The following is a 26,094-nucleotide window of genomic DNA, read 5'->3' on the forward strand; positions in this document are numbered from 1 at the left end:
TTAGACAAGGTAGTGGAAGCTACTGGCAGGTGGCTCTGCATTCACTTTTAATTTTGCCTACAAGGAGTACAGGTGTTCTCTTGCTACCTCTAAATTTTATTAAGAACAGTAATAACATTGAAATAGATCTTTCATATAGAATCTATAATGAGAGGCTTATGCCAGCCTCTTCATAAAAACATTTGCTGGAAGTTTGAACTTTTCAAGTTCCACTAATTCAACTGCCCGATTAGGAATATCATTCCACAGCTTGGACATAGCTGGAATAAAAGTTCTAGAATACCGAGTAGTATTGAACCTTATGATGGACAAGACATGTCTATTTGAGTTAACTGCATACCTTGTATTATGAGCAACTGCATACCTTGTATTATGAACAAGATGGTACTGTCTGGGAATGTCTGAATGCAAAGGATGGTCAGAGTTATGAAGAATTTTATGCAATGTGCAGAAAGGACTAAACTGATCAACTGTGCCAGAGATTAATATCTAGATTTGGAATAAGAAATTTAATAGATAGCAAATTCTTGCCCAACAAATTAAGACGAGACTTGGCAGCTGAAGACCAGACAGGAGAACAATACTCGAAACAATGCAAATTTAAAGAATTAAAACACTTTAGAATAGATTGATCCCCGAAAATATTAAAAGACTTTCTTAAGTCAATATTTTGTGCAAATGAAGAAAGACCAAATGTGTTTCTCAAAGTAAATTTGCTATCAAGAATCACACCTAAAATTATAAGAGTTGTATAGAGTTAAAGAAACACTATCAATGCTGAGATTAGGATGTTGAGGAACCATTGATATTTACCTACTAAAATCTTATTTTGAGTTTTGTTATGGTTCAACATCATGCCCTGTAATTCTAGCTAGATCAATATCAAGTGATTCAGCAACCCCACATCTACATTCAGGAGATGGAATTGAAGCAAAAAGAGTAGCACCAATCAAGCCAGGGACAGAAAAGGTGGTATGTACATACCCTTACCTCTGGTGATCGTAGCTGGGTGCTCGGCCCTGGTCAGTGCTCATGATCACTGAACTGAGATGGATCACTTGCCAACTCAGGCCTGCCTATAGCATGCAAGAGTATTCTTGAAAAGGGCTGTCTTCACTATCTGAGGTACTAAAATATCTCTAAAGGAAGAGAAGTCAGCGGCACTCCACTGTCCAGGTAGGAAAGGTGAGGGAAAGGGGTCGAGCTCCTCCAACATCAGGATAAGGGTGTAGGTGCATGTGTTCAGGCTTGCATAGGGCCAAGTACCTCCAGTCTGGTTGACTACTGGGATAGTTGTGCCAATCATGTAGGCTGTACTGAACAGGGGCATTAAGTCTCTGGTTCACAAAATTGAAGGAGAAATAAGGGAGGTATAGAGCTGCATCAGCACAGGTATTGGTTAACGCAAAAGAATCCCTGGCCTTCCTTTTCTTCCATATCGAGAATGCTTGCTACTGAACAGGAGGCCATCTGCAATCACTACAGGGGGGATGATTGCTCGCAATCATTCCCCCCGTAAAAAGCACAAAGATTATGAGGATCGATAGCAAGTTTGGTCTCGAAGTAAACCTCTAACATCTATCGTCCTTTCTAGGCATTTCCTGTTCCATTTCAACATTGAAGCAAGCAATCCACCATTCAGTCTGAAAGATATAAGAAAAAGATCAACAGCCTTTTATTGGACGCAACAGTATATCCTACTAGTTGCAGCTTAAGACGTAAGTGGACTACCTTATTAAAGATTTCATAGGCCATTCCAGCCCTACTAAAGATATTCACTATGTTAAAGAATTAAAGGTTATATGGGTAGCAACAATTAGGTTTGAATGTTTACATTATCCACAGTTATTGAGAAAAAAAGAAAAAAGAAAAAGAGAAACTGGCTAAACAGTTTGATTGGAAATGTAAGGTTCTTTGCAGTTTTCTTTCACATCCAGTTGCATTACTTTATGGTCCTGTTTTTAATCTAATTTCTTTAGTTTCTTCCAGCCAGAACAATACTTTTATACAATTTCTACCACCTCTATCTTGGAATCTGTTTTCAACACTATTTAATCTGCATACGTCAGCTTCTAGGCGATTGCTTTCCTATATTTTAATTTAGCATCATTTCTTACTTTTTAAACAGCAAGGGCTTGGTACTGATTTTTGATGAACTCTTATTTTTTTTTTTATCTCAAAATACTCCTATATAACTCTCACTAACTTGAGATTTTCTAGTATTCTCTGCTTTCATAATGCTCATGTAATTACTTATCTCGAAGTTCTTGTTTACTCTACTGAAGGTCTTTTCATGATCCAAAAATATGTGGTATAATTACTTCATCTTTGCTTGGTACTTTCCTCTATTTGAATCACTATAAAGACTGCTTCTGTTGTTTATCTTTCTGCCATGATGCCGAATTGATTATCTACTATTTTTATAGCCCTTTCTTCTGTCCTCTGTAATTTACACACTGCAATGCAGCCCCTTTACCATTGTATACCATTACTGTAAGATTTTTTTCCTCGCTTTTCCTTTTTGAGGTTTTCCAGCTGCTTTAAGGTCACGTGTTATTGTGGATGGTTCTGGGGCTTTTCAATTTTTCATCTTCTTGAAGGCCATTTTAACATCTCTAGCAGTTGTATACTAGGATACCTTTATTACGTAAATTAACATATTCCAGTACTGTACAATGTTAATTCACTTCATAGACCAGCTTTTCAAAAACAGCTTTCATCATTCATGGATTCCTTTATTTTCAACTTTAATATCTCCAAATCTTTTACGTACTTTGCTCCTCTCACATATTTTCTAAGTCACTTTGGTATCCTTAATATTTTCTCTTTTTTTTTTTTTTGATGTGTTGAGATTCTGATTCCATTTCCCATGTTTCCTCATTTCATTGTTTACGTATTTGTTCTCTCGTTGCTATGAAGTTTTATTTTTATTTTCAATTGTCGTATTTATTCCTTTGACCCATCCTTTTCCATCTGTCAATTGGGTTATCTTGTAGCAATCTGCTGTTTTAAACGAGCCTCATCACAGTGCAGGTCTTTTCTTTGATGCTACCCATATTTTTTATCATAGTAAAGCTTCTTGGCTCCAGTATGTTACCAGCTTACCTCTGGGCTTCTTAAACACAGAAGGGGAATCAGAAAGAAAATAAAAAGTTGAAGATAAATTTCTGATGTCACTTACCACTAAATAAATGCAGTGGATTTTGCACGACCTATAAAAACACAACTCTGCAGTTAAACAAAACAGCTCATTAATTAACTTAACATATGGTTACAATGATTAATTTGGTTTCATTAGTTCATATATTTCTTGACCATTTTTTATTTTTTGATAAAAAATTGACTTACAAACTGACTTTACAAATTCCATCTATTATATTGAATACTACCTTTTCTTATATTTACAGGGTTTTAATATTATATCAGGAACATCTTTCTTATTTACATTAAAGCCCTTCTTGAAGTCAAACATGAAGAAATATTTTGTGGATGTGTCTGAATAAGTACAATTGAATCCATATTTCTTGACTTGGTCCACGAACAATTTTGGTTTATTAATTCTGCTTTCCACCTCCGCAATCTTCAAGATACCACTGTTGAAAAATGTAGTTTATGCAATATTACACATAATTACCTTGGATATTTAGGCTCGTTAACTTAAAAATAAATGATTAGATATGAAACAGTTCCTGGAATATTCCTGATAACACAAGCTTAAGAACATTTTGTCCAAAAATTAATGCAATCATTCAATACAAAATACTTAAAAGTACTCTACATTATCAACTTATTGGAGTACAAAATAGATTAATAAAACAAAGAATTGTAATTGCATTAATTGCCTCAAGTTTAAAGAAAAAAACAAATACCATATTGGGTATGCAGCAATATACGTTTAGTTTTTTAAATACAAACATGACAAACTTATAACAGAGTTTGTATTTTTCCTAACATACAAACCCGAATTCTTTACTATAGGAGATATTATAGCGCGAGCTGGAAAATACGGCAGAAAACCTTAACAACGTTGTTAACGACCGGGCCGGTAGTTATCCACCTGTTAGTGGTGGGGGGACTGCCGGTCGGTAGCTACTGAATACCTTCAATCGGATTCTAGCTAGGACTATTTTTAGGGGGCGGTGATGGAGGGAAGATTTGTGTAAAGAATTCGGGTTTGTATGTTAGGAAAAATACACTCTGTTATAAGTTTGTCATTTGTTCCTACACTCAATACAAACCCTCATTCTTTACTATAGGAGACTTAGTCTTGAGGTCAGGGTGGACGAGGAGTTCCCTATTCCTAGGGAAGAAAGTCCTCAGACTGGACTCTTTTGATGAAAAAATCTCCCATTAACTTTTCTTTGTAGAACCCCATAATCTTAGCACGACTGAAAGTTTGTAATTACGTGGAAACAAAAGTTTCAGGATGAAGAGGGCCGGGAACATACCCCGGACCCTATCATACTTAGGATTCCCTTGACCTTGAAAAGGGGAACCCTTGTGACTACGAGTATAACTTATACACTGTGAAAGGAGTCAGATGAGTTTCATACCTTATTTCCATTGGCGAGTCCAGCTGAAACTGGTTACAGACTAGGATACCCAGATGGGAGGAAGAAGTAAGGTGCAGAAGATAGATGAATGTCCTTCTAAAACCTAGTGTAACACAAAATCCTCGACCAATGGCTACTGTCCCCTGAAAGGGCGTAAGGTAGCTACAGCACCTGTTGACCTGCCACAATAGGCCCTATAGAAAAGGTGTTTAGAGACCTATGTGTCACATTGGATAAATAGTGAGAGGTGAATGTAGATTGGCGTTTCCAGACTCCAGCTCTTAACGACTTGGGAGACTGAAAAATTCTTCTTAAACGCCAGTGAGGCAGCCACTCCCCTAACTTGATGGACTTTGGGTTGAGTTGCCTCTGGGTCTCCGTGAATGGCTCTCGTAATAACTTTCTTGAGCCAGAAAGAGATGGTGTTGCGAGAGATTCTCTTCTTTACCTTGTTGGTACTGAGGAAGAGATGACGGAGGCATGGTCTGAAAGGTCTGGTGCGCTTCAGGTATTTCCTTAGCGCCCTGACTGGGCACAGTAGCAATTGGTCAGTATCCTGAGTTACCCTATTGAGGCTGGAAAATTGAAATTCTCTAAACCTCTCATCGGCCGATGAAGGATTCTGAGTTTTGGTCACAAAGCCTGGCACGAAGTTGAGCGAGACTTCCCACATCCTCTAGAATGGGTGACTTCGTAGGATAGACCATGAAGTTCACCAACCCTTTTTGCCGAGGCCAGAGCTACTAGGAAGACGGTCTTAAGGGTTAGGAAGTAGTCAGAGGCCCTATTTAAGGGCTCATAGGGTGGTCCCTTCAAGGAACGTAAGACCAGGGACACGTCCCAAGGTGGTGGTCTAATCTCAACTGGGGGGCAAGATCTCTCAAAGACTCGAATCAACAAGGAGATATCTTCAAGGTCAGCCCCTCTCAGTCTACAGATGAGGCTTAAGGCTGAATGATAGCCTTTAATTGCTGAGACAGAGGAATTTCTCCTACCTGAGGTACACCAGGAAGTCCGCCACTAATGGAAGAGAGGGATCGAGTGGAGACACGCCTCGCCCTCTACACCAAGCTGCAAACACTCTCCATCTTGCTTGGTAGAGGTTTGTGGAAGATTGGCGCAGGTGCCTGGACATGTGCTCAGCCACCTTCTCTGAAACGCCTCTGCTTCTGAGGAGAGACTGGACAGACTCCAAGCGTGAAGCTTCAGGAAGTGGATTCTCCCGTGGGGGATACCACTGTGTGGCTGCGTCAACAGAAGGGGTTCTAGAGGCAGGAACCTTGGAACTTGAACCAGCAGGGAAAGAAGATCTGCGTACCACTCTCTGCTTGGCCATGCCGGAGCTATTAGAGTTAGCTTGCAGTTCCGGGAGGTCCTGAGTTTGTTGATCACCCTTCTGAGCAGGCAAAAGGGTGGGAAGGCATAAGCGTCTAGGTTGTCCCAGGAATGTTGAAGGGCGTCCTGGATCGTTGCCTGATGGTCTGGAACTGGGGACCCGTAGCGGGGAAGTTTCGCATTCAGAGAAGTGGCAAACAGGTCTATTGTGGGTTAACCCCACAAAGCTATTACTGTCTTCGCCACTCGAGGATCCAAAGACCATTTGCCACTCAACACTTGGTGATGCCTGCTCAGTTGATCCGCCACGATGTTTCTCCGGCCTGGAATAAACCTGGCCGTGAGAGAAATGTTGTGACCTTCCGCCCACTGGCAAACTTGGACCGCTAGCAGGCACAGATCTCTTGCCAGAGTACCCCCTTGTTCGTTGATGTACGAGACGGCTGTGGAGTTGTCGCTCATCAGCACAACCTCTCGTCCTTGTAGATCTTTTACAAAGAATTTTAGGCCTTTCCAGGGTGCTAATAATTCCAGGTGATTTATGTGGAGAGTTTGCTTTATCAGAGACTAAATTCCTGATGCTAATTTCGGACCTAGGTGGGAACCCCAGCCCCGTAGCGATGCGTCTGAAAAAGAGTTTTAACTTCGGACTGGGGCTTAGGAGGGGAATGCCCTTTTGGGTATTCTCTTTGGTTGACCACCAATGAAGATCTTGTAACACCAGAGCTGGAACCTCCACTGACAAGAATGGGGAATCGATCTTTTGAGACCAATGGGTCTTCAGATGCCACTGGAGATTTCTCATTCTCGATCTTCCGCCTGGAACTAGTTTTTCCAGGAAGGAAAGATGGCCCAGAAGACTCTGCCACGTCTTGGCTGTAGGCAGTAGTGGAGACAAGAGATGGGTGATGGATTGATCCAGTCTCCGAAGTCTGTCTTCCGAAGGGAACACCCTCCCTACCTGGGTGTTGATGGACATACCCAGATAGTTTAAGACTTGGGTTGGAGTCAAGCAAGACTTCTCTGCATTTACAAGGATCCCCAGGTCCTTGCAAAGGTCCAGAAGTCTTCTCATGCGATCCAGAGCTAGCTCCCTGGATGAGGCCAGGAGTAGCCAATCGTCCAGGTATCTTAGCAGACGTATTCCGTGCTTGTGAGCCCATGAAGATTTGAGTTCGAAAACCTTCGTAAAGACCTGTGGGGCGGTCGAGAGGCCAAAGCATAGGACTTCGAACTCGAAGATTCGACCCTGAACCAGAAAGCGCAGGAATTCTGAGATGTGTGATGGATCGGCACTTGGAAATATGCATCTTTTAAGTCCACCGAAGCCATAAAGTCTCCTGGACGCACTGCTTGGGTCACGGAGGCTGCGGTCTCCATTTTGAATGGAGTTTGCTTCACAAACTGGTTCAAGGTTGAGAGATCAATTATGGGTCTCCAACCTCCTGAGGCTTTCTCTACCAGAAAGAGGCGACTGAAAAACCCCGGGGAAGCGCTGGAGACATCTTGAATGGCGCCTTTTGGGAGCATGCTCTGGATCTCCCGAGCTAGGGCTTGCTATTTCCCTGGACCCCGAGGGATCTGGGAGGACGAGATCGGGGGAGGAATTAGAGGAGGAGGAGAGTCTATGAAGGGGATGTGGTATCACCAACGAAGCACCTTGATGGTTCATTGCATGACCCCCATAGCCTTCCACCTCCTCCAACTCCCCTGCAGGCAACCCCCTAAGCACTGTGAGGGGGGAGCCGTGACCCTATTTCTGTCTAGGGTTCCTCCCTCTGCCTTTAGCCTTAGGAGGAGCCGACTTTCCTCTGCCCATGGGTTTGGCTATAAAAGAGGGGCGGCTGAGGCTCTTGGCTGGGAGTGACGTTGCGATTGTGGAGTTGGCTGCTGTTGCATTGTGCGAAGGGAAGCAGCCTTTTGCATCGCGGTGTCCTGCGTCTCTTTCCTCCAAGTATCTAAGGCAGAGGAAACTGCCTGTTTAGAAAAGAGGAGAGGTTGCAGAAGATCCGAGTTCCTCAAATCTAATTTCTCGGTCTTACTGATGCTCCTATGAAGTCTGGAAACCACTGATTCCCTCCTTTTTAGAATCCAGTTGCCCCACATGGTTGCAGTCGTAGCAGTTAGGAAGTCCATTGTTTTGGCCCCAGCCGCTAGGACTTCCTGCAGGGACTGCATGGAGTTTTGGTTTGATAGGTCTTCGTGACTCGCTAGGTAGCCGACTGTGCCTGACTACGTGTCAAACCAGGATAATGCCTCCAGAAGGGACATTGACGCTGCTTCCATTGCCGAGGCTTCTGTGGTGGTGAAGGAGTCTGGGAGAGAAGAGAGTCTCTCTGCAGAGCAGCCAGGTGTGAGCCTTGCTGTGAGGGGATCCAGGGTCAGAGGAGAAGGGTTGGTGTCTCTGACCTTGTAAAAACGCTTTTGCCTCGAAAATGGAAATTGCAGAAGTTTATGGGATCCTTGAGACTTCAAGGAACCCGTTTCCCCCGAGACCGCCTGCGAGACCTTCCTCAGACGGCCTGCAGTGTGAATAGACCAGGGAAGTTCGATTCTGGTCTTAGGGTTAGGTGGAGGACGACATAGTCTGTCTAAAGCTGGAGCGTCGGTATGCCGCGGTGACATGTAAAACCCCAAGGCCGGAGATATTACACATCGTTCTTAGAGCCGAGATAGGAGGACTAAATCCTTTGATGGTTGTTCTTCCGAGGAATCTTCCGGTCGCACTAATTCCTCCCAAGGGAGGGCGCTAGAAGCCCGAGTGTCTGGAGGTAACGGCGACGTAGAATAATCCATAGCCGTTATTCCAAGGGAAGGCTGAGCGCTGGCTACTGGCGTCGCGTGTGCCTGATCTTGCCTGGAAGTCGAAGGTCTAGGTGTAGGCGACCAAATTAACGGTACTGTCTCAGTAAGAGGTTGCATTGATCGGCGGTCTGGCCTTTTTCCTCTGTTTTCAACCGAGGAGAAGAAGGGTTGAACCCCTGCGTCTTCTTCCGAGGTTCTCGTGAGGCTCATATTCCGTAACTCTTAGGAAGTACGGGAACCGGAGCTGTTCTTTCTGAAATGCGAGGGCGAGGTGAATGACCCCGCGCGGATATGTCCGGAGACTTGCGTGATCGGGAGGTTGAAGGACGGGAGCACTCTCTCTCTGTTGATACGAAGCGACGGCGAGAAGAAATGCTCTTTCTCGCTTCCCTAGAGCGATCTGAGCTCCTCAAGTTAATATGTGAAGGAGAGGGATCACGCTCAGAGTGCTCTCTTTCCTTGGTAGCGCTCCGGGCGCGATTAGATGAAAAATCGCTCCAACGTGAGCACTTATTACACTTAGGAGAACTCTCTCGTGATGAAGAGCGAGAACGTCTCATAGCGCACTTCTTCTTACAGCGCCTAGATGATCCCTCGCGTGAGGAAGGCGATCGCGAGACAGAACGATGACGCGAGGATGCACTCTTCTCATGTTAATGACGAGAGCGCTTATCATCTCTCGGTGAGACATTTCGTGAAGAGATAGAAGGCGAGGAAGAGCGAGAACGATTATGTCTTTTCCTATGTCGCCTCTCTCTCCCCGACAAGAACATCTGGGCGAAGGAGAGGGAGCTCTCCTTTTCCTCTTCTCTCTCTCCCTCCTATCCTCCGAGGAGGACGAAGACGATGAGGAGGAGGAGGAGGGGGAGGGGGAGGTATAGTGACGATCGCGCTTGCGACGTTGAGGTTCCGTAGAAGCGCAAGCGAGAAGCGAAGTAGGCGCCGCGGGAGCTTTAGTTACTACATCTGCTGACACTTCAGCGGCCGCCGACTGGGTTGACGGGATGTAGGGGAGGTCCGAAACTCCTGAAGGCTCCAAAACAGAAGGGAGCTGAGGTAAGACTGTGCCCGTGAGGAACTGGTTCCACACTTCCACCGAAGGAGAACCAGGAAGTCCAAGGGCAGGCCATACCGCTTGTACGTGATCTGGAATAGAAGCGGTAATAGAGTTATTCCCAATGGTGGAAGAAATTGTCCCACTGGGAGGGGCAACGTAATCCGCCTGACCAGGGGGAATGAGGGTTAAGTCAATTGTGCTGCTCTTCTTTGACTTCCCCCCAGAGGAAGGAGGCAAGGAAGAGTCTGAAGGGAGCGATCGAGAGGCCGAAGAAGATGCCCCAGACTCCTTACCTTTCGACGGTGAACCTGGAGGTAACAAATCCTTCTTGGATTTCTTCTTCTTCCTCTTCCCAAACTTTTCCCACTGAGAAGGCAACCATTCTCTGCATACTTAGCAGGGGAAGCCTTCAGAACACCTATGACCTCTGCACGAAGGGCATAGGGAATGAGGATCCACCTCTGGTGGTGACATGAATGTGCCCCAAGATTTCGGGGGAATCCCGGGACACTTCCTCATAATAGAGGACATCACATCTAATAAAGAAAAGAAAAAGTTAATCAAAAACACACTAAAGAAAGGCTAGTCTGCCAGTCAAACAAAAGCAGGAGCAGCGGTGTTACCACTGCGACGGCTAGAATTCGATTGAAGGTATTCAGTAGCTACCGACCGGCAGTCCCCCACCCCTAACAGGTGAATAACTACCGGCTCGGTCGTTAACGACCTTGTTAAGGTTTTCTGCTGTATTTTCCAGCTCGCGCTAGAATATCTTTTATAGCAAAGAATGAGGGTTTGTATTGAGTGTAGGAACAACTATCTTTTACATGCGCCTTTACTTGTGGTCTAAACAAATCCTAGACACATTTCGTGACTCAAAAGCTCAAAGATAAATTATAGCATGGTTCCAGTTGGAAGCACAGTCTCTGCCAGGAATATAACTACTCGCGCATTGCAGCTTGAGTGGGCAGAGTGGTTGCTTAATTGGTCACGGTTGTTTCAGCCGACTGTGGCTGTTTCTGCTGCCTACCCAGTCCCGATATTATTGAGGTACCGGACAATGTTTCAGTCTGAAGTAGGCTTGTGTGCATGGAATGGTACTCTGAATGGCCTTTGATACCCAAGGCTTGAGGCCTAAATTTCATAAATCAATGCAATCCTTGCACTTGTTAGTGCAGAACTTCAAAGAAAAACCAGAAAAAGCATAATGCAAAGTGTTCTACAAGGGAACTGCAGAACGAACTTCAAGAAATCTGGTTCAACTGTAAACTAAACCTTTTGTAGTAACCGAGCAAGGAAACCCCTAGTAACATCAAATGCCTTATTGCAAAAGTTACTATGAATGACCACCCTCGACCAAGCGATGGGTCATATGGCAAAAATTTCATAAATCAATCAATCAACCTTTCTTTGTAGACACCTGTTAAGGAAACTATTCCACAGGGCCGATTGCCAATGTAGTAGGTAATACGCAATACAGGGAGATACCACTAGGCACTGAAATTTAACTCATGTACACAGTATTACCCGGCCTATTAGGTTACCCAACTCGCCTCCATACAGCATCTCTGTAATGAACTTCAGGATGAAGAGGAAAATAATTGCAAAATACAGTACCCAGTATATAAAATAATTTTGAGATATATAATGTTTCTTAACAAGAAATTGATACATCCTATTAGTATAACAATACACTATTCTTTAACTTCCATTTTCAAACAAAATGGGAAGCCTTGACGACTGAACAATAGCATATAGTTAAATGTGTATAAAATATTTTATTTAGAAAAAGGAGACCTTGTTTCCTGTTTTAGTCAGATTGTGATTGCTCTCTATATGCAAAATTTATACTTCTGTATATTTTTCTTTTATTTAAGCTGCTAAATAAAATGTATGGTGAAATAATTCTAAAAACTTGAACAAAATACTTTTTGCAATATGCACATCAGAAATTACTACTGAATTTATTAATAAAAAAAAACTAAATTAAAAGAGCAAGGAAGCATCTACAGTATTTATAAAATTATCAATTAAAAACAAGATTTAATATTAATAAGATAGGCAAACATTCGAGACTATGGTTGGTGAACATTAAATCACAATGGTATAATACGATTACAAAATATAAATATAGATTTAAGTTCAAAGATGAGAGTGCACAGTCAATCTATGATGAGAAACAAAATATAATATACATGAGAGTAATATTATTCTTATTACAAGCTAGGCTATATCCCTAGTTAGGAAAGCAAGATGGTGGAAGCCCAAGGGCTTCAACAGGGAAAAATAGCCCAGTGAGGAAAGGAAACAAGGAAATAAACTACTGTATAAGAGAAGAATAAACAATGAAAATAAAATATTTCAAGAACAGTAATAACATTAAATTAGATCTTTCACATATAAACTATAAAAACTTAAAAAAAAATAAAACGAGGAGGAGAAATACAAGACAACAGTGTGCCCGAGTGTTCACTCCAGTATGAAAACTCTAATCCAAGACAGTGGAAGGCCCTGGTACAGAGGCTATGGCACAACCCACTTCTAGAGAACAATGATTTAATTTTGGAGTATCCCTCTCCTAGAAAAGCTGCTTACCATGGCTAAAGTCTCTCTTCTACCCTTACCAAGAAGAAAGTAGCCACTGAACAATTACAGTACTGTAGTTAACCTCTTGAATGAAGTAGAATTGTTTGGTAATCTCAATGTTGCCAGGTGCATGAGGACCGGAGAATGTGGAAAGAATATGCCAGACAATTAAGTGTATGTGTAGGCAAGGAAATAAATGAGCCGTAAACAGAGAGAAGGATCCAATGTAGTATTGTCTGGCTGGTTAAAGGACCCAATAACTCTCTGACAGTAGTATCTCTACAGGTCGAGGATGCCTGAAAACTTTAAATCAATCAATCAATCAATCTCTACGGGTGGCTAGTACCCTGGCCAACCTTAGGTATAATTGGAGGTAGCATCCACCTTTATCCCATGGAACACTTCATATCCTAATTATCTATAAAGGATGCCTACTTCTAATATGAAATGGTTTAGAAAATGTTAATTTTGAGGTTTTACCTTCCTATTAATCTAACACTCTGACAGTGATGCAGACTGAAAACAAATGAAGTATGGCTTACCAAGCCAATGATTTATTGCTATTAACTGCAAGATTGTCTCAGTAATATACTAGAGACTTGAGTACAGTATATTGGAAGGAACAAAAACAGGATTTTTTGTTTTAGGGGTAAAGGTCAATATAACAGCTTCCAGGGAGAAGTAATATGTACATCAGGGGGAGGTTGACAGAAATCACTCTTACATGAGCAGGTACCAAACAAAAACTAACCCTGTGTATGCACCTCTCATAACAGGGGAAAAAAATGTATCAGCTGTTTAATGAAGGTGGAACACTACTAAAATCTGAACAAACAATCTATTCACTCCCAAACCTTTTGTATTAAAAACATTTGACAGCTTCCTCTACTATATGCACTCCTGCTGTGAAGGTGGAATATGATGAGGGTTAGAAGCTGTAAATTTCAACGCATCCTTGGCCAAGGTACAAAAAGCTTGAAGAAATAAAAAGAAGGTGCATGATAAGATCTTGTACTGTACTATACTGGATTGGTTTGTTAATTTAGACACCTTCTTTCAACTAGAATCGGTTAATTTGAGGTCCCGTTGTACTAGAAAATAAGATCTGGAAAATTTTAATGTACCTGAGAGCAATGAAGTACTGCATAAATAATAAATATGTTATTTTCCTTAGTAAAATAAATTTTTGAATATACTTACCCGATGATCATGTAGCTGCAACTCTGTTGCTCGACAAAAAAAACCTACGGTCGGGATACGCCAGCGATCGCTATACAGGTGGGGGTGTACAACAACAGCGCCATCTGTTGAGTAGGTACTCAGGTACTTCTTGTCAACAAGAACCAATTTTCTCCTCGGTCCACTGGGTCTCTATGGGGAGGAAGGGAGGGTCCTTAAATTCATGATCATCGGGTAAGTATATTCAAAAATTTATTTTACTAAGTAAAATAACATTTTTCAATATTAATCTTACCCGATGATCATGTAGCTGATTCACACCCAGGGGGGTGGGTGGAGACCAGCATACATGTTAACATAAGAAGCTAAGTATCCCGTATTTCATTTTAGCAGTTATTCAAAATAACAAACATAAAATAAATAAGTACCTGGTAAGGAAGACGACTTGAACAATTACTCTGCCTTTTTAAGTACGTCTTCCTTACTGAGCCTCGCGATCCTCATAGGATGCTGAAGTATGAAGGGTTGCAACCCATACTAAAGGTCCTCATCAAAACCTCTAATCTAGGCGCTTCTCAAGAAATGATTTTGACCACCCGCCAAATCAAGTAGGATGCGAAAGGCTTCTTAGCCTTCCGGACAACCCAAAAATATTTCAAGAGAAAGATTAAAAAGGTTCTGGAATTAGGGAATTGTAGTGGTGGAGCCCCCACCACTACTGCACTCGTTGCTACGAATGGTCCCAGAGTGTAGCAGTTCTCGTAAAGAGACTGGACATTCTTAAGATAAAAGACGCGAACACTGATTTGCTTTTCCAATAGGTTGCGTCGAATATAATTTGCAGAGATCTATTTTGTTCAAAGGCCACGGAAGTTGTGACAGCTCTAACTTCGTGTGTCCTTACCTTCAGCCAAGCTTGGTCTTCCTCATTCAGAAGGGAATGAGCTTCTCGTATTAACAGTCTGATAAAATAGGATAAAGAATGCTCTGACATAGGCAAAGATGGATTCTTAAATGAACACCATAAAGCTTCAGACGGGCCTCGTAAAGGTTTTTAAAATAGAACTTAAGAGCTCTTCCAGGACATAATACTCTTCTAGTTCATTTCCAACCATACGAAAAGTTTGGAATATCAAACGATATTGGTCAAGGCCGAGAAGGCAGCTCGTGTTTGGCTAGAAAACCAAGTTGTAGAACATGTAGCCGTTTCGGATGAGAATCCGATGTTCTTGCTGAAGGCATGAATCTCACTGACTCTTTTAGCTGTGGTTAAGCATATCAGGAAAAGAGTCTTAAAGGTGAGATCTTTCAGGGAGGCTGATTGAAGTGGTTCGAACCTGTCTGACATAAGGAATCTTAGAACCACGTCTAAATTCCAACCAGGTGTAACCAAACGACGCTCCTTCGTGGTCTCAAAAGACTTAAGGAGGTCCTGTAGATCTTTATTGATGGAAAGATCTAAGCCTCTGTGACGGAAGACTGATGCCAACATGCTTCTGTAACCCTTGATAGTGGGAGCTGAAAAAGATCGTTCTTTCCTCAGATATAAGAGGAAGTCAGCTATTTGAGTTACAGAGGTACTGGTCGAGGATACGGATACTGACTTGCACCAGTTTCGGAAGATTTCCCACTTCGATTGGTAGACTCTAAGGGTGGATGTTCTCCTTGCTCTAGCAATCGCTCTGGTTGCCTCCTTCGAAAAATCTCTAGTTCTCGAGAGTCTTTCGATATTCAGAAGGCAGTCAGACGAAGAGCGTGGAGGCCTTGGAGTACCTTCTTTACGCGTGGCAGACGTAGCAGGTCCACCCTTAGGGGAAGTGTTCTGGGAACGTCTACTAGCCATCGAAGTACCTCGGTGAGTTATTCTCTCGCGGGCCAGAGAGAAGCAACTAGCGTCAACTTTGTCCCCTCGTGAGAGGCGAACTTCTGCAGTACCTTGTTGACAATCTAGAACGGAGGGAATGCATATAGATCTAGATGTGACCAATCTAGTAGAAAGGTATCTATATGAACTACTGCTGGGTCCGGGATAGGTGAGCAAAGTATTGGGAGCCTCTAGGTCATCGAGGTTGCGAAGAGATCTATGGTTGGCTGGCCCCAGGTGGCCCAAAGTCTCTTGCATACATCCTTGTGGAGGGTCCAATATGTTGGAATTATTTGTCCCTTCCTACTGAGACAATCTGCTATGACATTCAAGGTGCCTTGGATGAACCTCATTACTAGTGAAAAGTCTAGACCTGTTGAACAGGAGAGGAGGTCTCTTGCGAACTCGTACCATGTCAGAGAGTAGGTCCCTCCTTGTTTGGAGATGTACGTCAAAGCAGGGTGTTGACCGTGTTCACCTCCACCACTTTGCCTTGAAGGAGAGACCTGAAGCTTTTCCAGGTCAGACGTACTGCCAGAAGCTTCTTGCAGTTGAAATGCATTGTCCTTTGACTCGAGTTCCATAATCCCGAGCATTCCCTACCGCCTAATGTCGCACCCCAGCCTACGTCCGATGCGTCCGAGAAGAGAACGTGGTTGGGAGTCTGAACAGTCAGGGGAAGACCCTTTCAAAGGTTGATAAAGTCCTTTCACCAAGTCAGACCAGACTTTATCTTACCGGAAACCGGGATCGAGACCGCTTCTAGCGTCTAGTCCTTTTCCAGTGAAAGCAAGATGATACAGAAGAGGACGGAGGTGTAGTCTTCCAAGTGACACAAAAAGAACCACGGATGACGTGTCCTAACCAGACTCATCCACAGCCTGACAGGGCAGTGTTCCTTCTTCAGCATCTTCTGGATGGATAGCAGGGCTGGGGGTTGATCGTCTTGTTCAGCAATGTCCTCATCAGAGGGTTCCTCATTCGAAACTGATGAGGAAACGGCAACGGAGTGGGCAACGTCTGACTCGCTGAATCCGGTCGCACTGGTGGATGCGTGACGGAGCCGGACACAAGATCATGGTACTGCTGCACAGTCTGTGAACTGTCAACCATGGGGACGCGAGGAAGTACAGCGTCAACCCGAAACTGTGAAGACTGTCTGGGTTGTGCAGTCAACTCCCTACAGGGTTGCTGAGGCTGCCGCACTGCGTCACAACAAGTCATCTCTGCTGGTTGTTGAACGTCTTCCTAGTGACACACTGAACGTCCACAACCACCTCCGAGAGTCGCTTAACGTCAACGTGCGACTGGCAACCCACACTGGGTCGCACCGGTGGAGGAACCATCTCAACTGGCGGACGTGAGTAGGATACCTCAGCGTCAACAGGGCGTACAACCAACCGGTAGGAAGGTTGTTGGCTAGAAGGTTCTTCTCCGTAAAAAATCCTCTAACAAGGACACAAGCTTGGACTGCATGTCTTGCAACAAAGCCCATTAGGGTCCATGGGAGCAGGTGTGGCAACAGACGGGGTTAGCGACTGAAGCGGAACCATTTATCATCCCTGGAAGCCTTGTTATGCTTTAATTAAAGTCCATAGGAGGCTAAGCAGCTTAAGGCTCCTCTCCAAATGACAGAGTCCTCAAAGGAATATCAGAAGGAGGGAGAACAGCACTTTCTCATCTATAGGAACCATGTCCGAGAAAAGCTAGGTAATCTCAGTGAGGGTCTCACTGGTGCAAAAGCAGCAGACCAGAAGGCAACGTTATGTAACTGCTTGACAGTCTGTGAAGTGTCAAAACTGAACTGTCAACCACAACAGGTGCGTGAGGACATACAGCACTGGTGCATTAGTAGCAGACCAGAAGGCAACGTCATGTAACTGCTTGACAGTCTGTGAGCTGGCAACAACCAAAGCTGTGTGGGGAAGCCTCAACTCCTGACTGACTAGTCTGCTGCGGGTGAGTGGCGGTAACCACAGTGGGTAGCGGAGGCTGACACACCGTGTCAAAACACGGCAGCTTGTGGTAGCTCACGCACGGCAACGGAGTGCTCCGTGTGTCTGTGGGAGTCAGCATACGTCTGGCAGGGCCGACTGCGCATGGGTGGAGGAGCTCTCACAACAAGAGTGTGGGAGCAGGCAGCCATGCTGGGCGCACAACCGTGGCAGGTTGTAGGCAAACGGGTGCATCGTCAACCTTCTCCGCAGTCGGAGTGTGGGAGCAGGCAACAACTAAAGCGGAGTGGTGGTGCGTGGTGGGGACTGCCGTGGGTTGCGGAAACTAACGCATCGCGTCAAAACACGGCAGCTTGACTCCACCTTCCCACTGCTGATGCGGTAGCTCACGCATGTTAACGGAGGGAGCCGCACGTCGGCTAACGTTAACATGCGTCTGGCAGGGTCGATTGCGCATCGGAGGTGGAGCTCTCCGCAGCCGGAGTGTGGGAGCAGGCAGCCTCAGCGTGAGCTGGGCGCACAACAGTGGCAGGTTGTAGGCTAACGAGAGCAGAGTCAACCTTCTCCGCACGAAACTCCTGCAAAACCGCAGCTAACTGAGTCTGCATAGACTGCAGTAAAGACCACTTAGGGTCTACAAAAAACCGCAACAGACGGAGCTACTGTCCGTCGTGACTGAGGGTCTAAAACAGCTGGTGCGGCAACAGACGGAGTTACTGCCTGTTGCGGTACCACCTTGCCTCTCTTGGGAGGTGTGCAGTCGTCGGATGACTGCAGCGAGTCCGAACTGACCCAGTGGCTACACCTAGGCCGTTGGACTTGCGCGGAAGGGACCGACTTGCACTTAAAAGCTGCAAGATTTGGTCCATGGTTTCTTACGAGAAACCTCTTCCGCAGACGAGGAATAAATGGGCTCTCTCGTCTTTGTGTGGGTGGGGCGATCACGTCGGCAAACGTGTGTAGATACGCCCGAAACCACGGAGGGAAAAACGTCTGTTCGTCGATCAAGGCCTGTGGAACCCATAAGTCGTTCGACATTACTTCTCCCCTGGGCTTGGGAGCTTGTAAGAGGTCCCGGACTAGGTGAACAACTGGCACGAACAGACGAACCCTCAGACGCAACACTGTAACACTTTGCGCATATCACTTTATCACTTTTGATTTTCTGTTTGCACTTATTTCACTGAAATCGAAACTTTAACTGATTTCTACCTGAAACACGCAATCCTATCCTTCATTAAAAGGTAGTAATTGCGAAAACAGTTTTACAATGCAACAGAAAAACATAAATAAAGATAAAGAATTCAGTGGCTGGAAAAGAGACTAAACACTAGAACAAATAAACTACGTTTACAATCTCTCACCGCATAAAGCCTGGGAACAAGAATAAAACCCTAGAAACGTTTTACCTTCTTCCCTTACAGCGACTAGGGAGAAGAGTAAAAAACGAGAACAACGTTACCCGCTTGAACGAAACGTTTATTCTCCTCTCTCTCCCTCCGTCTCTATCTCTCTCTCTCTACTCTCTTGATTTAGCACCTGAGAGAAGAGCCCAATTATATATCGTTAAAACATGTTATTTGCTAAAGGAAAAAAAAAAAGTTCCTCTATTTAGAATTTAAACTCTTTAAGCTAAGAAAGAATGAACGAAACGCTAGAATCGGTTTACTCTTACTGCAAAGTGAAACCGTGAAACACTCTCTCTCTATCGTAACGATAGAGCGCAAGTTGAACGTTCTGAACGTCAACAACTGCGGAGACTAAAAACTAAACGTTAGTTCAACTTTGAAAACAGTACGAGACTATCAAAGAAATTCTTCCATAAAACATTAAAATTAAAAAAGTATTAAATTCTTCAAAGGTTAAATACGATATAACGGGCTCAATGTTAATTAACTTCGGTTCCAAGTTAGGACCGCCTACTATTAGGAAAGGTCGCATATAAACAAACAAAAATTTCTTTTTTATAAGTTTATAATAATTGAAAAGTTAACCGAAGAGGCCTAAAAAGGCGGAGAGATATAAAATAAATGGATCTATAACGTGTTAAGCAAAATTACCAAAAACCTAAACACACTTCCGTCTAAGGGAAGGGTCGGCCATTTAAAAGTGAAAGAGAGTCCATACTCTCTTCGTCACCATAATTAAATCTATCGAAAACGAATTCAAGTTTGAAATGAAGATAAAACCCCTGCATAGCGAAAGCTCAAAACTGGAATAGTGTACTTCACCAAATCGTTGTGAAAACAAATCCAGTTAGGGACGGCGTATTTAGTAGGTCCTGCCATTGGCACGACAGAGGAAAAATTGGTTCTTGTTGACAAGAAGTACCTGAGTACCTACTCGACAGATGGCGCTGTTGTTGTACACCCCCACCTGTATAGCGATCGCTGGCGTATCCCGACCGTAGGTTTTTTCTGTCGAGCAACAGAGTTGCAGCTACATGATCATCGGGTAAGATTAATATTGAAAACTTACCCTTTTTTAAGGACACGGTTGGCTTCCAATATGAAATCTCTGATGTTTGTGCCCATCAATGACAAACAAAACACTGCCACATCTATCGAATTTGACTGTAAAGGTGTGTGTGCCATATCGCAAACGGTCACCCTTGGATTTAAGGCCACCAAGTCAAAAGAGTGAACATTCTTCTGGGGAACACTTGCTGCTAAAACTGCCTCCCCGCACCCAAAGTCCGCAATCTTTAATGTATTTGGCCTGTTGGAAAAAAAAAAAAACTAATTTAGAACAAGTTGTTTTCCATGGAAATGAACTTCTCAAATGTATCAAATTATACTAAAATTAGTTTACTTTTCAATTGCTATAAATTATAAATTATCATCATTAACCAAAAAAGGGATTTTGACGAAGGAAAAATCTATTTCTGGGCTCAACCTGTGTCGCTCCGTGAAATGCTCCTTAAAGCACCATTTCTAAGGTATAAATACTGCTAAATATACCAGAGAAAAAAAGTTGCATGGAATGCCAGGAATATACCCAACTCGCTCACCCTTATAGGGTGTCGGTATAAAAAACTGGGGCGACACCCAGAGTGTCGGTATAAAAAACTGGGGCGAGTGAAACCACTACCAGAGGTCCCTTTCCAATTAGACTTCTCCCTCCTCAACATCCCCCGTTACTACGAGGTGTCGTCAACATAGATCTGATCTAATACTAATATTTTTTTCTTTTCCAAAATGAAATCAGTACTAATAACTCTTGGTCCACACATTGCACCAAACACTAAAGTCCTTGTACAGAAATTGGTAGAACTGCAGTCAGGTAGTTACACACAAGCACCTTGAGTGGTGAGCACTCAAGATAATATTGTACCTTTGTTCGGATACAATAAAGTCCGCAGACTTTTGGAATCTCATCCCATAAGAGCCCATTATAATTCCAAAGGCTTCACACACCACAATTTGCATTCAATTTTCTACATTTAAAAAGCATTTTCTGCACACACTTTCTTTACAAATAGATATTTTCTTAGCAAAAATAAGCCTTTTCACTCTGTAATATTAAGAAAAAAAATAATCAGCATGGAGTACCAAATTTTTTTTATTCTATAATCGAATATCTAAGAAATTTCCCACTTTCTTTCCTTTCAATAGACACATACTTCTAGTAAAGTTATGAGACACTCGACTGGTTAAAGGCAAGAAGTAAAGCGGTGATTTGCGAGAGGCTCTTTGTTATTTCAGTCTCAAAGTTGAAACTTTCCTATCCTTTGGACATCACAAGTCAAAGGGGAGAGGCTGGGAATATATATAAACTTTAGGTAAATACAGAAATAAATTCTATCATTAATCTTCTGTATATTTCTATGAATTTTCCCTGATGACCATATTTCTGACTCACACACTAATAGAATTAAAATACGATATTATTATTATTATTACAAGCTAAGCTACAACACTAGTTGGAAAAGTCGGATGCTATAGGCTCAAACGCTCCAACAGAAAAATAACCCAGTGTGGAAAGGAAACAAGGAAATAAGCAAACTACAAGAGAAGTAATGAACAATTAAAATAAAACGTTTTAAGAACAGTAATAACATTAAACTAGATCTTTCATATATAAACTATAAAACTCAAAAAAAAAAAACCAGGGGAAGAGAAATAAGATAGAATAGTGTGCCTGAGTGTACCCTCAAGCAAGAGAACCTTAACTAAAGACAGTAGAAGACCATGGTACAGAGCCTATGGCATTACCCAAGACTAGAGAACAATGGTTTGATTTTGGAGTGTCCTTCTACTAAAAGAGCTGCTTACCATAGCTAAAGAGTCTCTTCTACCCTTATCAAGAGGAAAGTAGTCATTGAACAATTACAGCACAGTAGTTAACCCCTTGAGAGAAGAGGAAATGTTTGGTAATCTCAGTGTTGTCAGGTGTATGAGAACAGAGGAGTATGTGGAAAGAACAGGCCAGACTATTCAGTGGGCAAAGGAAAAATGAGCCGTAACCAAACAGAGGAATCTAACGTAGTACTGTCTGGCCAGTCAAACGCATCAATAACTCTCTAGCAATAGTACCTCAAAGGGTGGCTAGTACCCTGGCCAACCTACTACCTATAAGATAATTATTATTCAAGACTCAAATAGTCTTGATTGATGGTAACAAAGTATCTAAAAATGGAGTTTTTATGATAAAACAAAGTTTTATGAATACTTACCTGGCAGTTATATATATATAGCTGAGTCTCCGACTCCGGCACAATTTAATCGAAAATCGCGGCAACCGCCTTGTGGTGGTTGTGTGGTTAGATGGTTAACAACCCTTACAGGGTGGTACTTGGAATCATTCCCGTTTTCTGTTCCTCAGATTATCTTTGCCCGACCTGTCTCCTGAGGGGAGGTGGGTGGGCTTTAAAATATATATATAACTGCCAGGTAAGTATTCATAAAACTTTGTTTTATCATAAAAACTCCATTTTTATGAATAGTACTTACCTGGCAGTTATATATATATAGCTGATTCACACATTTGGAGGAGGGAAACAGACAGAAAAACATAGTTGGGGAAACAACAAAAGAGTTGTAGGAGAACAAACACCTTGATTCCTTACCTGCTAAGGTAGCTGACTTCAAAGGTAACTGCCTCTAGAGTCGCTTTCCCTTAGGAGTGTTCAGCCAGGAGTAGACCTGCTACGCTGCAAACAACTCAATCGAGTCTGTCAAAGGGGTAGGACCAACAACTTGACTAGACTTCAGAAACTACCTTCCCATATAATAAAAACCTGCAACCTTACTAAAGCTAACCACCTAACCTTGCAGAAATAGATATAAACTATCTATCTGGACTGAGGGAACCGTACCACAAGACGAGGACCTCAGACAACCAAAAAAAAAACACAAATCCATATACAAGTACATAAACTAAGGTTGAGTGGGGGTAGTAACTCCTTTGCCTAATACAGAAGCCGCAGCTACGTATGGGCCCAAGGTATAACACTTGTCATAGTCCACTCTTACCTCTCTGAGGTAATGAGAAGCGAAGACAGAGTTGCTCCTCCAGAACGTCGCGTCCATGATCTGCCTAACTGACATATTTTTCCGGTATGCCAGCGAAGCAGCAATGGCCCTTACTTCGTGAGCCCGTACCTTTAACAGGGCGAAGTTTTCTTCCTCACAAAAGAGGTGGGCTTCCCTAATAGTTTCCCTCAGGAAAAAGGACAAAGCGTTCTTTGACAGGGGCTTTTGAGGATCCTTCACCGAACACCATAAGGAGTTGGAAGCACCCCTCACGCTCTTAGTGTGGGCCAAATAAGCCTTGAGAGCCCTAACTGGGCAGAGGAGGCTTTCCTGTTCCTGACCCACTAGATTCGTGAGGTTAGGGACTTCAAAAGTCCTGGGCCAGGGTTTCGAAGGGTTCTCATTCTTGGCGAGAAAGTTGAACCTCAAGGCACAAACCGCTCCATTTAGGGTGAAGCCTACACGCTTCTCGATTGCCTGGACCTCGCTGATCCTCCTGGCAGTCGCTAAAGTCAAAAGGAAGAGGGTTTTCTTAGTCACATCTCGCAGAGAAGCTTGCGAGATAGGCTCAAACTTCCTGGAGCACAAACACTTAAGCACCACATCCAGGTTCCAAGAAGGGGGTCTTAAGTGCACCTGCTTCGTTGTCTCAAAAGACCTGATGAGGTCCTGCAAGTCCTTATTCTGAGATAACTCTAAGCCTCTATGCCTAAAGACAGTTGAGAGCATGATCCTGTATCCTTAAATGGTAGATACAGCCAGCTTAGAATCCTGCCTGAGGTACAAAAGAAAGTCTGCAATCTGGCTTAGAGAGGTAGAGGACGAGGAAACCTTGCGCCTCCTGCACCAAGCTCTAAAGGTCTCCCACTTTGACTGGTAGACTCTTTGTGAAGAGATCCTCCTTGCCCTGGCAATAGCTTTCGCCGCTTGTGCCGAAAAGCCTCGAGATCTAACGAGCTTCTCGACAGTCTGAAGGCAGTCAGATTGAGAGCGAGGGGGTTTTGGTGAAATCTCTCGAAGTGGGGTTGTCTGAGAAGATCTGGACTTGCCGGGAGTCTTCTTGGAAAGTCCATCAGCAACCCTACCACTTCGGTGAACCATTCCCTCGCAGGCCAGAATGGAGCCACTAGGATCATTCGTCCCGAATCGAGGAGAGCTAATTTCCTGACAACCAGATTGATGATCTTGAACAGGGGAAAGGCATACATGTCCAGCCCCGTCCAATCCATCAAGAAGGCGTCCACTGCAGCAGCTTCCTCGTCCGGGACTAGGGAGCAGTAGTTGGGGATCCTCTTGTTTAGACCGGAGGCGAAAAGGTCTATTACAGGTCTGCCCCACAACTTCCAGAGGCTCCGACAGACATGCGGGTTGAGAGTCCACTCTGTGGGAAGGACCTGTCCCCTCCTGCTGAGCATGTCTGCCCTGATGTTTCTCTGCCCTTGAACAAACCTTGTCAACAGCTGGGTCTCGTTCTTGTTCACCCAAAGGAGAAGCTCTCTCGCAGTTGAGAACAGAGAGAGGGAGTGAGTTCCCCCTTGCTTCCTTATGTACGCGAGAGCTGTGGTGTTGTCGGAATTGATCTCCACAGTCTTTCCTGACACCGAGGTTTTGAAGGCCTTGAGCCCTAACAAAATGGCCATCAATTCCTTCCTGTTGATATGCCAACTGATCTGACTCCCTTCCCAAATACCTGAGACCTCTTTGTTCCCTAGTGTTGCTCCCCAGCCTAACTCGGACGCGTCTGAGAATAACACTAGGTCGGGGTTCTTCTTGAACAAGGAGATCCCTTTTCCCAACAGAGCTGGGTCCAGCCACCACATCAAAAGATCCTTGATCTTTGTCGGAATGGGAAAAGAAAAAGTGTCCTCCTGGATCTTTCTGTTCCAAACCTTTGCGAGGAAGTGTTGCAGAGGCCTTAGGTGTAGTCTCCCCAACGGGACAAACTGCTCCAGGGAGGATAGTTCCCAGCAGACTCATCCACTCCTTCGCTGAGCATTCCTGCTTCCTTAAAAAGTCTTTAACTTTGTCCAAGCACCTGGTCTGCCTCTCCTGGGAGGGAGAAGCCCGAAAAAGAACTGAATTCAGAACTATCCCCAAATAGAGAATAGTCTGATTCGGCTCGATCTGAGACTTCCCCCAGTCGACGATGAGTCCCAGGTCCTGAGTCATCGTATAAGTCTTCAATAGGTCCTCCAGACATTTCTCTTTCGACTGTGACCGGATCAGCCAGTCGTCTAGATAGAAGGAGACCCTTATCCCCTCCTGGTGTAACCAGCCTGCCACATTCGCCATAAGTCTGGTGAAAACTTGGGGAGCTGTGCTGAGACCGAAGCAAAGTGCTCTGAATTGGAAGCACTTGCCCTGGAACACAAACCTCAGATATCTCCTCGAAGACGGATGAATGGGGATGTGAAAATAAGCGTCCTGCAGGTCGAGAGAAACCATCCAGTCTCCTGGACGAACTGCAGCCAGCACTGACTGAGTCGTCTCCATGGAGAACTTTGTTTTCACCACGAAGGCGTTCAGAGAGCTGACATCTAGGACTGGTCTCCATCCACCCGAGTTCTTGGGAACCAGAAACAGGCGATTGTAAAAGCCTGGGGAGGCGAGGTCTTGAACCGGCTCTATTGCCCCCTTGACCAACATCTGGTCGACTTGCTCCAGAAGAGCCTCTCGTTTCCCTGCGTCGGTGTACTGAGCCACTAAGGCTAGGGGAGTGTCTGAGAGAGGGGGTTTCTTTAAAAAGGGGATCTTGTAACCTTCCTTGACGACTGAGAGGGACCAGGTGTCCGCCCCTCTCCTTTTCCAAGACTGCCAAAAACGAGACAGTCTTGCCCCTAGTGGTGTCTGGAGGACTTCCATCTCATTTTTTGGACCGGGGCCTAAACGCACCCCTGCTGGTCCTTGGCCCTGACTCTTGTCTTCTCCCCCTAAAATCCGCTCTCGAGGAGATCCTGCCCCGAAAGGGCTGTTGAAACTTCTTCTCTTCCTTCTTCAGAGGAGCAGGAGCAACAGGTAAGGTCTTTCTAGCCGACCGAGACAAAAGGTCCTGCGTAGCCTTCTGAGCCAGAGAAAGGGATATATCTCTGACCAGAGCTTCAGGAAAAAGATGACGTGAAAAAGAGGCGTAAAGCAGCTCCGACTTCTGGGCAACAGTCACAGATCTAGAGGTGAAGGAGCACAAAAGGGCCCTCTTCTTAAAGACCCCTGCTGAGAAAAGGGAAGCCAATTCATTAGCTCCATCCCTTAGAGCTTTGTCCATGCAGGACATGATACTCGTTAGGTCCTT

General features: G+C 44.0%; 1 protein-coding gene across 1 annotated transcript in view; it reads right to left on the minus strand.

Moving 5' to 3' along the window:
• Window positions 1-3,153: 3,153 nt before the first annotated feature.
• The window catches only part of LOC137641417 (ribosomal RNA-processing protein 8-like), a 58,840-nt gene continuing 35,899 nt past the window's right edge, over window positions 3,154-26,094 (minus strand). Inside the window, exons 4-5 of the mRNA XM_068373950.1 lie at window positions 19,810-20,049; window positions 3,154-3,593 (exon numbers count right to left, since the gene is read on the minus strand). Coding sequence (XP_068230051.1) covers window positions 3,386-3,593; window positions 19,810-20,049 — 448 coding nt within the window. The 3' untranslated portion in view covers window positions 3,154-3,385. The remainder of the gene's footprint in view (window positions 3,594-19,809; window positions 20,050-26,094) is intronic.

This window comes from Palaemon carinicauda, chromosome 5 (genome assembly GCF_036898095.1).
Source record: "Palaemon carinicauda isolate YSFRI2023 chromosome 5, ASM3689809v2, whole genome shotgun sequence".
Taxonomy (NCBI): Eukaryota; Metazoa; Arthropoda; class Malacostraca; order Decapoda; family Palaemonidae; genus Palaemon; species Palaemon carinicauda.